Source organism: Salminus brasiliensis, chromosome 1 (assembly GCF_030463535.1).
Source record: "Salminus brasiliensis chromosome 1, fSalBra1.hap2, whole genome shotgun sequence".
NCBI lineage: Eukaryota > Metazoa > Chordata > Actinopteri > Characiformes > Bryconidae > Salminus > Salminus brasiliensis.
In genome coordinates, this window is record NC_132878.1 from 62,844,186 (window position 1) to 62,861,407 (window position 17,222).

The window sequence follows — 17,222 nt, forward strand, 5'->3', positions numbered from 1 at the left end:
AAAACATCCACTTCATGTTGTTATGATTATAAACAGCTGTAAAAAGTTATTTTAGATGCATCTAGAATAACAAACAGGACTGTAGACGATTTCATAATTACTATAAAAGCTTTACAACACTGAAAGCTCTATAACACTCATGTTCATAAAAAGCTCTATAATACCAAAAGCTCTATAAGACTAATTTCCGAAAGCTCTATAAAACTGAAAGCTCTATGTGTATGAAAGCATTATAATTGCGAACGCTCTAAAACACTAAAAGCTCTATGAAGAAAAAGAACTGCAAGAAATAAATTATTAGTGTAAGAATTCATGCAATTCAGACTTAGAAACAAATAAGGAGTGGTTGAAAATATGTTTTTGTTTTGGTTTTCAGTTAAGGAGAGCGTTCAACATTATGCAAGGTGCACTGTTACATCCCTAATACACTGAACAAAACATCTCTAATACTGCTAAATTACACTAAGCATTGTAGATAACAGCAAACTAATGATGAATTAGTGTTGCACTCTCTTTCTCTCTGTCTTGTGCAAACTAATGTGCATTTCATTCAAGCAGACAAAGATAATTCCCATGCACTTTCACCAGCACGCTCCCAGCTCTTCTGCTGGCCTAATTGAGGCCAAAAATAGCCCTGTCTGGTGTGTCCTTGGCTATTTGGCGGGTTCATAAAGTGGCCCGTGGGACCTGAGAAAAGGCCTCACTTTGTCAAAGCCTGGCCTGTCCTGCCTGACAGAGACAGAGGTAACCTACTGTGGCCAGTCTGGCCTTTAGCCAAGAGCCTGCAGCATCAGAGGCAGCGGCTGAGCGACCACTCTGCCCTCACCTGAATCCTCTGGAGGGCGGCGGAGGCCTCCTGAATGCTGTGCGGTGAGTCGAAGCATTTGGCGGTGGAGATGTTGGCGTTCACCAGCCACTGACGGAAGTCACGCAGTGAGGAGCGGAAACGCTGCTCAAGGAGCTTCTCCTTGTTTTGACATTCTCTGGAGGCCCGCAGACCAAGACTGAAGAGAGAGAGAGAGAGAGAGAGGGTAAAAAAGAAGAGAAAAGAGATGGTGAGAGAAAGTGAGCGGGGAAGATAAAAACAGTGAGAGGACGACAGAAAAAGAGGCGGGGGGAGGAAGAGAGAGAAAAACACAGAAAGAAAGAGGAGAGAAAGAAGAGAGAAAGAGACAGAGAAAGAGGGAGAGAGAGGGTGTGTGTGTGAGAGAGGGGCAGAGAGAAAGTGGGAGATAGAGAAAGTATGAGGGGAGAAAGAAACCGTGTGGGGGAGGCAGGGAGGAGAGAGAGAGAGATTTGGTACTGCAAGGTGAGCAGGCATCTGTTTCAATGACAGGCTCTCTCATAGGAAGCGCATGGGCATCAAAAAAAGTGAAAACACTGCAAAACGCACAGAAAACACAAACATGCGCACACACAAGAATCCTGATGAGGCCAGAGAGGGCAGTGCGGCGGAGGTGCAGTGGGCCTCCCCTTTTTTTTCCTTGCTGTGAAAAATAAATAAATGAATAAATGAAACAATGCTAATGAAGAGGAGCAGGAGCAGGCAGCCTGACTTATATACTTATAGAAAAACTAATCATTAACAGTCCTTTCACCATCCATATAAGCACTACAGTTTCACACACCTCAGGATTCTTTACGAGACACATGAGAGGAGAACCATACAGCCTGAATCATTTTAATTGCCTTTCTGTGAACCACAAAGCACTCATGCGTAAAGGTGTAAAGAGCCTTCTGTATCTCTTTCACACACACATACACACACACACACACACGCACACACACCTTTCCTTTTACTCAAGGCTCACAGGCTGGGAGCTAACTGCAATCTTCTAATTGTGTTCTTCTAACTGTGTTCTTCTGACTGTGTTTTAACTGTGTTCTTCTGACTGTGTTTTAACTGTGTTCTTCTGACTGTGTTTTAACTGTGTTCTTCTGACTGTGTTTTAACTGCGTTCTTCTGACTGTGTTATAACTGTGTTCTTCTGACTGTGTTTTAACTGTGTTCTTCTGACTGTGTTTTAACTGCATTCTTCTGTGTTTTAACTGCGTTCTTCTAACTGTTTTAACTGTGTTCTTCTGACTGTGTTTTAACTGCGTTCTTCTGACTGTTTTAACTGCGTTCTTCTGACTGTTTTAAATGTGTTCTTCTGACTATGTTATAACTGTGTTCTTCTGACTGTGTTTTAACTGTGTTCTTCTGACTGTATTTTTCTGACTGTGTTATAACTGCATTCTTCTGACTGCGTTCTTCTGACTGTTATAACGGTGTTCTTCTGACTGTGTTAAAACTGTGTTCTTCTGACTGTGTTTTAACTGTGTTCTTCTGACTGTATTCTTCTGACTGTGTTTTAAGTGCGTTCTTCTGACTGTTTTAACTGCGTTCTTCCGACTGTATTCTTCTGACTGTGTTATAACTGCATTCTTCTGACTGCGTTCTTCTGACTGTTATAACGGTGTTCTTCTGACTGTGTTAAAACTGTGTTCTTCTGACTGTATTCTTCTGTGTTATAACTGTTCTTCCGACTGTGTTTTACCTGCATTCTTCTAACTGTATTCTTCTGTGTTTTAACTGCGTTCTTCTAATTGTATTCTTCTGACTCTGTTATAACTGCGTTTTCCTGACTGTTTTAACTGCGTTCTTCTGTGTTTTAATTTCATTCTTCTAACCGTATTCCTCTGACTGTGTTTTAACTGCATTCTTCTAACCATATTCCTCTGTGTTTTAACTGCGTTCTGTGTTTTACCTGCATTCTTCTAACTGTATTCTTCTGACTGTGTTATAACTGCGTTATTCTGACTGTTTTACCTGCATTCTTCTAACTGTATTCTTCTGACTGTGCTATAACTGTTTTTCTGACTGTTTTAACTGCGTTCTTCTGTGTTCTAATTGCATTCTTCTAACCGTATTCCTCTGACTGTGTTTTAACTGTGTTCTTTTAACTGTGTTTAACTGCGTTCTTCTGACTGTTTTCTTCTGATTGTGTTTTAACTGTGTTTTTCCAACCAACAAATCAACATTCTTACTACTTTTTGTTTATCTGTATTTATCCCATGTTATATTGTGTCATAAATAATAAAAAAAACACACTTACTTCTGGGATACACACAGCTTTCAACAATTCTAATGACAAACTTTCTGTCCAACAAGATACTTATGAAAAAACAAAAACTGTAGAACCAACAACATTTGAGTACTGGAGAATTTCACACTTAATTTATAAAGTCATCCATTTTACTCTTTTCTAGAGTTATGTACATGCTACACTTTTCCACAAATTAAGCGGACATGAAGGAGTGATAGAATAGAATGTGTTTACATCTGTTGTCACTGCCTGTTGTAAACTGTTTTTTTCAAATATGATCTTGGTAATAACAGATGAAAGGAAGGTTACTGGAGGTTGATGTGATTATGTAAGGAAGTAAATGCAGCTCTCATCGGTTCACACTGGAGATGTACTTTAGTAAAATGAATAAACAGAATTAGGCCAAAGTAAAAGCATTTAAACACATGTTCTCGCAGGGTGTACACAGCCTCCAAAAATGTAAAACAAAAGAAATGTTTTTTTACAAGCGATGATGGAAAACCCCCCAAGACACGATATGACTTGGAATAAAATATTTTTACATTGACTCCCACTGAAAGTTAAGAAAGTTTTTGCCTTCTACCATAAAGTTGTAGTTTTAGAAACACAAGGTTTGCCTGTCTGCGAAGATAATATGAGCCACATGTATGACCCCACAAATGTGTGGGTGCATGTGTGTCTCACCTGTTGTGTAGTTTGATGAGAGCACTGACACGTTCTGATTGAGGACCCAGATCAGTGGAGAATCCACACAGCTCATTGAGCCGAGCCTTCAGCTTCTCCTCCATTACTTCAGCCGCTTGCAGGCCTTCCAGAACACCCTGACACCCACACATAAACACACACACGCACATACAGAGAGGGCAGAGATGAAGATCAGCAAGGAGCACGATTGAAGCATTAAAAATTAAATCTCGTTTCCATGCACCATGATGCCATTACTGACACACACACAAACACACACACCAAAACACACACAGCTCCATTCAGCCTGTTGGGACTCAGCTTCCACAAAAGCGTCTCTGTTCTTCAGGGAGAGGAGTGAGCGACGCAGGAAAGAGTGCCGAGCGCCTTCTCTCTTCCACCAGCATGCCTGAGATTCTGCACCGCCGCTCTCTCACGCCTCTCCCTCCCTCCCTCTTTCCCTCCTTCCCTATCTCCCTCTCTCCCTCACTCCAAAAAAAAAAGCACTCTTCCCGCTGCAGAACACTTCCCGTGACAAGCCTGCCTGCTCGCCTGGGTTCTCCAGCCTCTCTCTCTCCTCCTCTTCCTTCTCTCTCTCCTCCCTTTCTTGTACTTCATCAGCTGCTATACTCCCCTTCGCTCTCTCTCACCCCTCCTCCTGTTTTACACACGTGCCTCTCTCTCTCCCTCCCTCTCTCTCTCTCCCTCCCTCTCCCTCCCTCTCCCTCTCCCTCCCTCCCTCTGTCGCTCTCTCCCTCTCTCTGGGATTCAGCTGTCAGATGTTGAAGAGCTTGAGCTGCGTAAACGAGCGTCTAACACAAACAAGTCTGGACAACGGAAACATGGGCTGGGAGAGAGAGAGAGAGCGCAGGAGGCGAGGGACTTGTGAAAACGATCCCGTTCAAGAAAAAAAGGAAAAAGCAAAAGCTTGGAATGCCATCCACTGTCCTCAAACACATCTTACACTGCTTGTTTTAATAATCTGGACAGCCCCATGTGGAGGAGCCCAACAACACGCTAATCTTAAAGAGCCCATATTCCTTTTTGCTTGCATTCTATTTTTACCCTTGATATCCACCTATAACGCCTCTGGGAATTAATCAATTTATCCCTCCTATGGAAAAAAGCCTGTTTCTTACTCTTACTGAAAGAGTACTGCTTACTGCTTTGAAATCCTAAGAGTCAAGCACAGCTTACTGTTTATAGGCCTCCTATTGAAGCACAAAAATCTCAGTTAGTATCTATTCTATATATGTTTACAGTTTCCAAAAATACCAGTCAGTCATTACAGTCTATATATAGAAACTAAGCTGCAAAAATAGCCTGTTTACAAATGCTTTTTCTGATGTCACAGGAACCAGCAAATTTACATATCTCCACCCGCTACTGTTTAGCTCCAGTCATGCTGCAGTTCTCAGGAGTGTTTCTGCTCTGCTGTTCTGCAGTGCTTTTTAAATGTACAGTACAGGGCTCATTATCTCATGTCCGTCTTAAAGGTACAGTAACAAAAACAGCCAGTTTAATTCTAAGAGATGAAGAGAGGTTGGGAAATGGTTGTGTGAAAGTGGACCTCAAGCTAAAATATTGCTTTCCCAACGTCCTTTGCCCCAATACCTGCAGTAACACTCCTTATGACTTCAACTTGAATGAGGGAACTAAACTGCTGTAGACTGCTGTAGTTAAGAAGAAATGAGCTTGTGTGTGTGAACTCATCGTTTCAGCATCGCCATCGCAATGTAGGCATGTGCAGTAGACACACTGCAGGAGGTGCAATGTGACATAAAGGTCAATTTAATCAAACTCATGTCTTGCTTGATACAATAGGAAAAAAATGCAAAAAATCACTGCACACTGCACTCAATCTTCGATGCACTTAGAGGCATTATTAATATCACAGCATGCTGGATCATTTACTTCTGAAGATATCTGGTAAAAAGTCTGTATTCTGCATTTAAAAAATATGCATATGTAGTTTTTCATATAATTATGTTTTTAAAAAGTAACCAGACACTCCTCAGTCTATAGCGTACATTTACTTTCAATGTGATAGTAATGTCCCAAACATAAACATATGTCCTTATGACTTCCCTATTCAACCTCCAACAGTTCATGTTTAAGTGATAGGGACATCTATGGAGTCAAACAATTCAACTTTTTACTTAAATAAACATTAGTGGATTAGTCTTAATCCATGTCTGAGAAATGGCTCCAGGTGTTCAGACAGTGGTTTGTGGAGTGTTAATTTTTTGGCACAGTGACATTTCTAACTGAGCACTTGGTTGACTAGTTGTTGATGAATTAAAGGTACAACTGGTTGTTTTTGTGAGTGGATGAGCAGCCGGTAGTGTTTGTGTGTCAGACTGAGAGTGTGTTGTGAAATGCGATCCTATTAAAACCAGTGAAATGAGTGAACTGGAGCACATGTGACCTGTGTAAACAATATTTGCCTGTGAAAGCTTTTCAAAACAGAGCGTCATTCTCTCTCATTCTCTTTACTTCACTTTGCTTGCTCTCACTCTCTCTCTCTCTCATTTCTTTTTTTCATCTCCTCCTTTCTCATTGCCTTCCTTCCTTCCTTCTTTCTTTCCTTGCTTCTCTCACATTCTCCTCCTCTTTATAATTCCTTCCTTCTCTATCACATACATTATCTTCTCCATATCCCTTGCTCGCTCTCTCCTTTTCCCGCCATCTCTCTTTCTCTCCTTCCCTCCCTTTTTCTTTTCGTCTCCTCCTTTCCCTCCTTCCCTCTCGGCCTGTCCCCCCCTCTGTCTTCTTCCCCTCTTCTCTCCTTGCTGACCTTTCCTCCTCTCTCCTTCTGTTTTCTCTCCTTTACACTGTCGCTCTCTCTCCCTCCCTCACACGCAAACACTCTCTTTCCCGCCTTCTCTCACATCTCTCTCTCACCCTCCTGTGGTTACCTTAGCAAGTGTCCATCCCTCCACTGCGGCTGTTCCGCTGTTTCTCCTTTCTGAGCGGCTCAGACCCTCGCTCCACTCCTTCAGTCTCTCCTCTAGTCGCTCCATCTCTCCCTCCAGCTGCTCGGTGAGACGCGTACGCTCTCGTTCAGCGCTGGTCGCTGCGGTGACAGCCGTCTCCAGGGCATCGCGGGTACTGAGCGCCCGTCCCTCCCACTGCTGCAGCGCGCGGGACAGAGCCTGCACCTCAGCGTCCATCAGCTCACAGCCCGCAGCCGCGGTCAGCCGGCTGGCTCTGTCACAGCTCAACCGCACACGCCTCAACCGCTCGCGACCCTCACACACACACTGAGCCAACAGATCCTATGGAGAGAGAGACAGAAATGGGAGGAGGGAGGGATTCAGAAATAGTGGGAGGGAGAAAGAGAGAGAGAGAGAGAGAGAGAGAGAGAGAGGGTGAAGAGACAGTGAGGAAGGGACAGAGAAATAAAGGGAGGGAGGGAGGGAGAAAGAGAGGAAGAGAAGGAGGAATAGAGAGAGGAAGGATGGATAGAAACAGAGAGAGAGAGACAGAGAGGGAGACAGGGAGGGAGGGAGATAGAGAGGGAGAGACAGAAAGAGATAGTGAGGAAGGGAGAGAGAGAGAGAGAGAGAGAGAAAGAGAAAGAGAGAGGGAGATGGAGGTAAAGTTGCTACGGTAACTGCGGCGTCAGCGGCTGGTTGTATGTAACTGCTGCTTCTGCATCTGGTGCTATTTGTGGCGGATGGCACTTTTACCAATCTCCCTCCATCTTTAGCTAACATACATCCCCTTTGCCGTCTCTCTCTCTCTTTCACTGTCACTTTCAGACCAGCATTCTTTCTTCAGCATTTTCATTTCAAGAACCAGAACAAAACAGTCTAGTCTAGTGTTCTTCCTTTAAATGATGCACACAAAAGGTACTTGGGTACTAATAGCTACTGCATGAGGACAGTCTTTAATTTGCTTAATGACAGTGACGTAGTGAATCAGTATGACAAGGCACCTTGCTTTAAAATAATGCCCGTTTTAGAGAATAATTGCAATAAATGTTAGTACATTTTGTTTGATATTAATTACATTATACTGGGATTGGTTTTGGAAAGTAATTTATGTATTTACCTTCACATTTTTGCAGTAACTGTTTAGGTTTAATCTCTTAATTGATATTATACCATACATTATATATAGGATACGCAAGAACACACGCATATCATCAAGCAGAAAGGTGGTATGTTAACAAAAAATCCCCAAAACACAACGTCATCCCACCGATTACAGAAAAATTGAACCAAGAACTGTAAAAAACATTTTTTTAAATGGAACCTATGTTTAAAAATCTATCTTTCATGTAATATAATTTATATATTATAATTTCTGTTTATTAAATACAGTAATATTGAAAATTCTGTTAAAAACCGAGAGTGGCTCAGCAGTCTAGCGCCGGGACTCCAGCTCCAACGACCGATCATTTAAGAGTAATGAGGGGATATAGTGCCACTATTAGACCATCATGAGCCGGCTTTGCATGTAACTAATGAGAATTCCTTACCCTCCTAATGTCGGGAGCATTGCTTGTGGGAGGGGGTGAGTTAATTGACAAAATCAAATCTGAAAAATTTATTAAAACTAAAATGAAATATTTTAAAAAGCCTGAACCGGAACAATACACAGAAACAGTCACTGTTCCTCACATGCCTAAATCATTTTGTGTGCAGCCTATTGTGCCCAGAAATGGACATATTGCATCAGACCTCATGTTCGGTAAACATGCTGCAGGTGAAGTGAAATAAAGTGCAAGACCACCTTTCTGCTGTTTCTGCATCTGTCTTTCTGAATTAGTTATCATGGGGGAGCATCACCTGGATACTGTCATCTTTTATCAGTCTGTCTGTCTGTCTCTCCTCTCTCGCTCTAGAATTGTTGAGATTCTAAGGTGCATGAGGTGAAAAAGCAAACAAAGCCTAAAAGGCAGCAAAAAGAATTCCCTATGAAATAGAAATACTACATCATGCAATAATGATGTCCTTGGCAGTAAATGTGTTTTTTTTTTCTATCAGCAAACACTCTCTCACTCTCACACATACAAGGCCAAATGAGTAGACAGATATATTCTCACACTCTTCCCCATACACTTTCATCCTCCATTGAGAAAAAAAAGGACTGCCTCTTGTATCACACTGTCCATTAGAAATGAGCAAAGAGGTAGATGAAAAAAGATAGTGAGGATTTTTTAGCAGTGATAAGGAAACTGTTACCTGTCTCACTCTTGTTTGTTATTTTATACCAACAAATTCTACATTAGGTTCAGTACTTCAGGTCTGATTTAATAAGCATTCCAAAGAACCCCACAAATCAATTAGTGGTTAAACATGGCATCAGGGATACCATATTAACCACCTATCAATACCACAGGAACAACCTGGGATACTGTAGGAATTGTTTTGCAATCCCAAGGCAATCCAGTACCATGGCTCATATCAAAGTTTATGCTGGCTCAAAAAATATATATATATATATATACATTGTGGACTGCCTAGCAATACATCGATGAACCTGAGTTCTACCACTTTGAGAACCATGGCTTGACTGCTCTATTTTACAAGGTTCCTTTCTCACCCGAACATCTGTGAGCTTTCGTTTAATGGAAGCCGAGTCACCAGACGGGTCAGAACATCGTTGGAGATCCTCCCCTTTGGACAGCAGCCAATCGGTGAGCTCTCTCACTGTCTCCATGTACTTCTCATGCTCAAAAACAACGCATTCCGAAAGTCTGACCCTCTCCTGCAATGGAAAAATGGTAATCATTTGAATACAAAGCCAATGCTGTGAAGGGCAACCATCAGCTAATGAACTGACTCAATTAGCAATACTTCACATTTATGAATGAAAGTTTTTTCTTTATTTCTGCACTAGTAGAGAGACGAATAAAGCCAATAAGTAACAGGAGCTCACACCCCACTAATCACTGCATGCTTCTATCCACACACACTTGCCTCTCACTTCAGCTAGGAAATAATCTCAGATAGACATGCTTATGTAGTTCTCTACACAGTTTGATATATATACATATATATATTTATTATTATATATATTATATATATATATATATATGTAGATAGATAGATAGGTCTAAAAGGCACCGTTCACAGCACATCACCTCTGTGGCGGCTCGGACATCGTCAAACTGAGCCCTGAGAAGGGCTGTCTCGTCCTCCCTAAATGTGCCATCTCCGGTACGCTTGTACAGCTCGGCCGCGCTCTCCTCTAAATAGCACAGCGCCCCCTGGTGGTCCTCTACGTCTGCCGAGAGCAAGCACAGCCGGTCCAGCTGCTGTCTCTTCTCCCTCAGACCCAGCTGAGGCTCTAGAGGGCCTTTCACCTCTGCCTCCACCTGCTCCAGCCAGTTCTGCAGCTGTGCACGGGACTCCACAAACAGGCCCCACTGGCTCACTGTCCACTCCAAGCGGCTGATGCAGAGAGGAATATGTACGAATATATAATAATAAATCACTAAAGAAATAAGGTTATCTCCATTATTATTGTGTTATTATTAGTAGAAGTAGTCATAGTAAAAGCCTGGATAAAATAAAAAAGCAAAGATGCAATGTCATGAATCTCTGAAGGCTTATACACATCATAAAGCAAATTTAACCATCATTTCCAATTATGCAAAATGAATTTAAACTGTCATCATGTTATTATTAATTAAGCATTGAATCAATACTCTTGGCAGCCAGCTGGCACAAACAGCCCAGAATGAGTCAGTAGGCGTATGGCGGCCAGATCACGTGAGCCTGCTGAATAGTTCCCTCAGAATGGAGAGGTGAGTGATTCCCTCATTAGATAATTAGATAAACAGCCCTGTTATGATGCACTTTGTGCCAGTTTGGTTAACATGGCAATCACTGGGTGTCACAATGGACGGCTACAGCATCTGTAGCACACTCTGAAAGATGCATTAAAACAATGCTGTAGTTTGCCTGGAGTTTATTGTCATTCACACACTATGCTTCTCATAAACTGGTATTCATGGCAGTAATAGGCACTTTCATTTCAGCAGTGGGACAGGGTGCTGCTATTGCTGCAACACAACAAATCCCTCTAACACTATCAATCATGTAAAAAAAAAAAAAAACTAAGGACATCCCATGACAACCGTCGCCTATTTAAACATATGGACATTTGACCTTTTTATCAATACTGAGAGATGAAAAACATCAAGACAGGACTTAAGATTAAATTGTCCAAAGCACATTAATACAGAAGTTCTTGTCTTTGCCTCATGGTGTCTTTCTGATGGTAGATGCTGTACTTTGACATCAAATGTGGAAAGAGATACCTGTAGATTCTGTGATAATATCTTGTGTTTGGAGATCTTTTTAAATCTCTTCTCAGACTCATTTGCATGTACATATGCATCTAAAAACTTCTTTCTGAAGGCTCAGAGAGCTCTTTAGATCTTAACATAGTGTTCCCACTCACTGTATCAAGAGCAAACCAAACTAAATGTCTGAGGTTTAAATAAGGCCGACTCCTGATCATCTACAGCTGATGTGACTCTAATCTAGCAATAAATGTTGGGGGTATCCTAACTTTGTCCTCACAAAAGAAAACATTATATTGCATTGCTATTAACCCATTAAACAGGCTATGATACAAAAGTGTTATTACAAACTACTGAATAATAGGCCTTAGTGTGTAATAAGTCTTGGAGTGCTAAAGGGGTTAATAAAATTTTATACATGATGTGTTATAAAAAAAAATGACAAACTTTCTTTAGTTTTACTTTTTTAGTTTAATTATATTACCTTACTTTTTTACATAAGTGTGAGATGACACTTCAAACATGAAACTATGTGTTTTTAAAAAGTGAGTCGATCTGTAAGCTGCTTTGGTCAGTATTCACAAGATGACAAAGTGTTCCATAAAGTAGTTGACATCACACTGAAATTAGTGTCCCTCACACGAAAGTGTCAGATTGTTACTTTAATGGTGCGGTTATAAAACCCAGATAGAAGTTAATACCAGCTGTGGACAGGGCCTTTGCATAGTGCAGGCAGGGATAAACCTAAAAAAAAAACTCCACACACAGCAAAGACCAGAGAATCTTCAATTACACTGCAAATCTATGTAAGAAAGCCCTTGAATGCACTGATTACACAAACACACACACACACACAGTAGAGCAGGTACGTCTGTTCAGTCTATTAAAATGCTTGAATAGATCATCAAAGCAGGTCTGAAGTGGGTGAAGAAAGCTAGAGAAGGCAAAACATCTTACCTGTGGCAACTCATGGCCCTCAACAGCAGCGCCGCCCATGCATCCTCTACTTCCTGCAGTTTAGAATGGATCACATCCTGTCCAGATTCACCACTGCTCTTGATGACCAGCTCCCCCTTCCCGGCAGCCATGTTGAGTTTCACCTCGCCCTCACCCTTCATCAACAGGATATCCTGCATGGGACACACATCCACATTCATACACACTCGAGACAGTGCTACTGTATAAATATTGCATTTCCAGCCCTGACCTACTATTCTAAAAATACTACTTCCCCTACTTCACCAAAAATTGACAACATGTCCAAGGAATGATCCAGAAGATGTGTGGTAGAACACACAGGCTTAAAGACAGGCATGATAGCACAGATATTAGACATGTTAGACTTTTAGAATGTAGGGTAGATGGCGGAGACCTGGCACTTATAGTCTCTGATAGGGGCCAATTTCATTTCCATTAACAATCATATTTACACAGCAATGTAGAACAGAACTTGTATTTGTAGGTAGGTTTCTCACAACTGTTCTCTGTTCCATCTCACAGTGTTCTTTGAATGCAGAGCTCTCACAATTTACCGAAAAGGTCTCCCTCTAGTGCTAGCAGAAGTAACAGCATCAACATCCTGACACACAAGACGAGAGATACTGTATAACCATTACCAAATTAGTCCATTATGGCAAACAAACTACTGTCTACACACTGTTAGCATCCAAAAAAGCCACAGTATCATATTAACAAACTACATTCTAATAGCAAGAACTGCCTGGCAAACTGCCCATCAAAAGTTTGGGGAAAATAATGCAATAATTTAACAAGCCTAATGAGGTTTATTTTAAAGGATAAACACATATCTCAACTATTAACATTACACACATTACTCAAACAGTGTATATTATAGTATATAGCGTATATAGCCCCCTGTCTGCACACACCTGCACTTTCTCCAGTCTCTCCTCCACCTCTTTTTTGTCTCCCTCTGTGCTCTCCAACTTCTCCAGCTTCTCTTCCACCTCCTCCAGCCAGTCCCCCATGGTTCTGAGCACCTCATTGAAGGCCTGGTATTCCTGCAGGCCACGGAGCCGTGTCCAGGCTTCCTGCACTAGTGCCTGGTGGGAGGAAAGCAGCTCCATGGGGAGAGATGCCTCAGATTCTCCTGCTCGACCATCAGACAGGGTCAGAGAGGCCTGGCATGAGCGCTCCAGAGATGGCCTGGGGTAAAGAAGAACTCTTTTAAGATCAGTATTTTCATTCACTCAGGTTAGAGTAGAGCTTAAGGTGTGCAGCTGAGTGTGGTGTGAAATGGTGTGATAAGCTTTATGAATACAACATTTTATACTCTTTCTAACTCATAGCTGACTCAAACAAGATGAGAAATTATGTTGTTTTGATCTACAGTGTTGTATTGCAGGCAAAAAAACAACATTTTTTGCATTAGCCAAATAATCTCATCTCACCTCCTCATCAGCAGCTCTTTGTGGAGCTCTTCCATTCTCTCCAGCTGTGCAGAGCAGTCAGAGGTCCATTGCTTGCTCTCTCCCCATAGAGCAGGTTCTGCCCGCAGACTCGCCTCCATCTGCTGCAGCCAGGCTCTCAACTCCTCCACACGGACCTCAAACCTAAACAAGTTTTAAGACGCTTGGTGAAACCTGGAGGTTTTAAAGCACAGAGCTCCAAACATACAGATCAGGTCACACGGACATTGCACAGTTGAAATAGAACTGAATTTTTTGCCATATTCATTTCACTACCCCCTGTTGTTGTATTATTGATACTGTAACACAATGTCAACTATCAATACATTAGTTGCATTTTCTTACCCATCTTGGAGGGCAACAGTCTCCTCCAGAGAGCGCAGTCTTTGTCTGCATGCCACCACAATCCCATCTAAGGCCAGCTGGCTTGAGGCTAAACGCTCATGTACTCCTCCAGCCCCAGCTTTGGAAAGGAGTGACAAGACCCTCTGTCCTTCTTCATTTAGTCTGGCCATGCGCTTTTCACCCTCTCCCGCACGCTCCAGCGTAACCTAAAAGATGAAGGATATTTCATGCTTTCTGTAGACAGAAGTTTTAAAATAACAGCTTCAAATTCAAACTTGATGCTCCACTGGAACAGGACTAATTACAGAGTTTTTAGTTAAATGTTTGTCAGTGTTTTTAAGCACTGATGATTACCACAATATGCACATAAAAGCATGTGGTGTATCACAATAAAGATACAATGAAATATTTTCATATTGTTGCTTCTCTGGGCTCAGTACGCTGCTAACTGCACTATGTAACTCTCTCATAATGCTGTTTTAAAGGGCCCATATCATGGTAAACTAAATGCTCCTCACTTTGATGTAGTATGTATTTATTATTATGTATTTATTATTTTATTTATTATTATTATTATTATTATTAAACTTTGATTTCACAAAAAAAACGTATTTACATGTATATGTCTTCTCAGCAGCTTAAAGGAACAGTTCGGCAAAAAACAAATAAATATAAGCAGCAATATATATTTAATATCTGAAGGTTACTTCAGATAAAAATGTCAAAAACACATATACACAAAATAAAAAATAAAAAAATGCTGCTCCGTCATTCTTCTACATTGAAACTTATATTTGTGTTCATAGACTAAAGTAAGTCATATCATGTTCTAAACTACATTAACTTGGAAATTACTGGAAATTTTGAATATCACACATAAATAACATTGTTGGGGATGTATTTATGGAGATGACATTGTTAACAGTCTAAGTCTAATGTTTGTTAGCAGTGTTAGCCTAGCATCCCTTCTAAACTAAAGAAGCTTAATAAAAGTAATGCTAATTGTTTTTTTTCACTGAGCTATTTCTTTAAAATCACACAAACAAAAACAGCATGTTTAATTCTAAGAGATAAAGAGAGGTTGGGGAATGGATATGGCATGTGTTTTTGTTAAATGTTTTTGGTAAATAAGGCCCCACAAATGTGGGGCTCAAGGAAAGAACTATAAAAAAAGATATGAGATGGGGATATGTGGCCAGTTTTAGGTAGCCACTGAACAATAATCCATACTATTCAGGTAAAAAAGCTGTTTAAAGCACGTTTAGAGGGGTTCCATTAGCATAAGGCTTAATTAATGTGTTGTATAAATGTGTCTGAAATGTAGGCCATTTTAAGGATGGTACCTTAAGCCTCTGCAGTTGAGATGTAATGTCAGGAACCTCTCCTGCCTGCTCAGAGCTGTCCGCTGTTCCTGCCCTCAGCTCCGAGAGCCAGTGCTGGAAACCTTGAGCAAGTTCTGAAAGTGAACACAGATTGGGGAGGGGAGGACAGAGACAGACAGGAACAGAGATCTGTAGTTAGCAATGGATGAAACTACAGTTGTGTTTATGTGACCAGATGGGCTGTGTGGGCGTGTCTGGAAGGAATGGCTCTTGGTTGCCCTGGTAACGAACCATAACCAATTCCCAGGGAGAGCAGTCATACGGTCTGTGGGAGAGAAAGTGCCTGTGGAACAGGTGTGTGGTTTGCATGTTTTGGTAAAGCAGTGAGGAATAATAATAAACCATATGTAGGTCTGCACCTACAGGAACACTCTCAACTTGGCCTTGTGCTCTAATGCAAACTGATCCACCCACTTTGCCTATATTTCTCTCTCTCTTTCTCTCACCATTAAAACACTGGAGAAGAGCTTCCTGTAGATTTCCAAGGATCCAGGTGGAACGCTGGGCTGCGGCCTCTCTCCTCTTCATCAGGTCAGTAACGTCCTCTCCAAGTCGAGTGAGCTGCTGAGCTGGATAAGCTCTACAGAGAGCTCTAAGAGACTCACCTGCCACATCCAAACCACTGTCCACCTGCTTCAGAGTTCTTTGGAGGTCCTAGAATAACAAAAGAGCACATACAACCTTATCTTTAGGGGAAAATACACACTTTGAAAGGTCTAAACTGACCTTTTAAAATAACACTTTTTGTTCTTTCAAAACAAATTAAAAAGGCTGACCTTTATCTTGGCTACATTTTCTGGATCGGATGACTGAGATAGCTCAGATAAAGTGTCCTCAATGGTTTCCAACTGCTCAGCCAACTGGGAAATGATGTCCTGGAGCTGCTGCCTCTGGGAGCTGAAGTCCTTCAGAATAAACTTGGCCTGCTCATAAACCTCTCCAGCATGTACGATCTTCTTTCTCAGATCCGCTTCCATTGTCTTCAGAATTGGAAAACGTATAGTTGTATGCAAACGTTTAGTCATGCCTGGGTAAATTACTTGAACATTATCACTACCAGCACATTTTAATTAACACAACTAATGTTAATTTAGTAATACAAAAACACAAACATAAAAAGTGGCATGTCCATAAGTTTTATTTTTTCACAATTTTATATTTTAAATCCAGCAAATATATAGAAACTGTGTTCTAAACATTTAGTTGCACCCTTCGCAAAAATCACATCACCCTCAGCGTTTACGTTTACGCTGAATCTCTGCGTCCGTGTGTTTCTCTATCCCACCCCTGCCCCTTTTTGAATCTTTTTTGGTGTTTCTTATCTATCATTTGTATGAACAGTATCTTTGTTTAGACACTTTGTTTAGTATCTTGCCTTAGTCCAGTCTGGTGCATTTATGTGTATATATGTGCCTTTTAATATGTCATGCCATATGTTTGTTTCTGCCAGTTCTGAATAAAGACCTGAGAGGTTATGTCAATATCAACATTTTTAAGTTTTCTGTGTTTAATTTTCTTAGTGTTGTGTGTTGTTTTAATTAAGCCCTCCAAATCCAAACATTTATATTTGACTGTATAATGGTGTAGCGCAACCAGAGCTTTAACAGAGCAGACTGACAAAAGAAATGCTGAACCACAATCGCTTTGTGATATAATAACATACTGTGCTGGACTCCAGCCCTCTGTATTAAAACATAAGCTATGTCAGTAAATATCTCCCAGGCAATCTGCAGCATATTCAAATTAATTATGTTTCTTGTCTACAGTATTGATCCTCGTCCCATTCGCTTATAATTGTTGTGAAGCTTCATAATTGATAATGTGAGTGAGCTGAAAATGGTGCTACGCTGACAGCGGAAGCTGCTTTTACCTGGAGCTCTGCAGGAGTTTGCTGGGTCTTTGTCACCTCTTGTAGTTCAGTCACTTTTCTCTGCAGGACCTCCAATATCTCTTCCTTACTCTCCAGCTCCAGCTGTTCAAACATAGAACACATACCATCTTTTTCTCCATTTGGAGCAATTCAGCTCTTTCC

The 17,222-nt window shown here is 41.2% G+C and overlaps 1 protein-coding gene across 6 annotated transcripts in view; it reads right to left on the reverse strand.

Annotated features, from left to right (window-relative positions):
• The window catches only part of syne1a (spectrin repeat containing, nuclear envelope 1a), a 165,590-nt gene that overhangs the window by 80,597 nt on the left and 67,771 nt on the right, over positions 1–17,222 (reverse strand). For all 6 annotated transcript variants that reach the window (XM_072685563.1, XM_072685603.1, XM_072685554.1 and 3 more), the window contains exons 44-56: positions 17,061–17,162; positions 15,967–16,170; positions 15,637–15,844; positions 15,152–15,264; positions 13,809–14,014; positions 13,446–13,607; positions 12,924–13,200; positions 11,992–12,164; positions 9,868–10,177; positions 9,327–9,491; positions 6,692–7,051; positions 3,774–3,910; positions 827–1,004 (exon numbers count right to left, since the gene is read on the reverse strand). In XM_072685563.1, the coding sequence (XP_072541664.1) occupies positions 827–1,004; positions 3,774–3,910; positions 6,692–7,051; positions 9,327–9,491; positions 9,868–10,177; positions 11,992–12,164; positions 12,924–13,200; positions 13,446–13,607; positions 13,809–14,014; positions 15,152–15,264; positions 15,637–15,844; positions 15,967–16,170; positions 17,061–17,162 (2,595 nt within the window). The remainder of the gene's footprint in view (positions 1–826; positions 1,005–3,773; positions 3,911–6,691; positions 7,052–9,326; positions 9,492–9,867; positions 10,178–11,991; positions 12,165–12,923; positions 13,201–13,445; positions 13,608–13,808; positions 14,015–15,151; positions 15,265–15,636; positions 15,845–15,966; positions 16,171–17,060; positions 17,163–17,222) is intronic.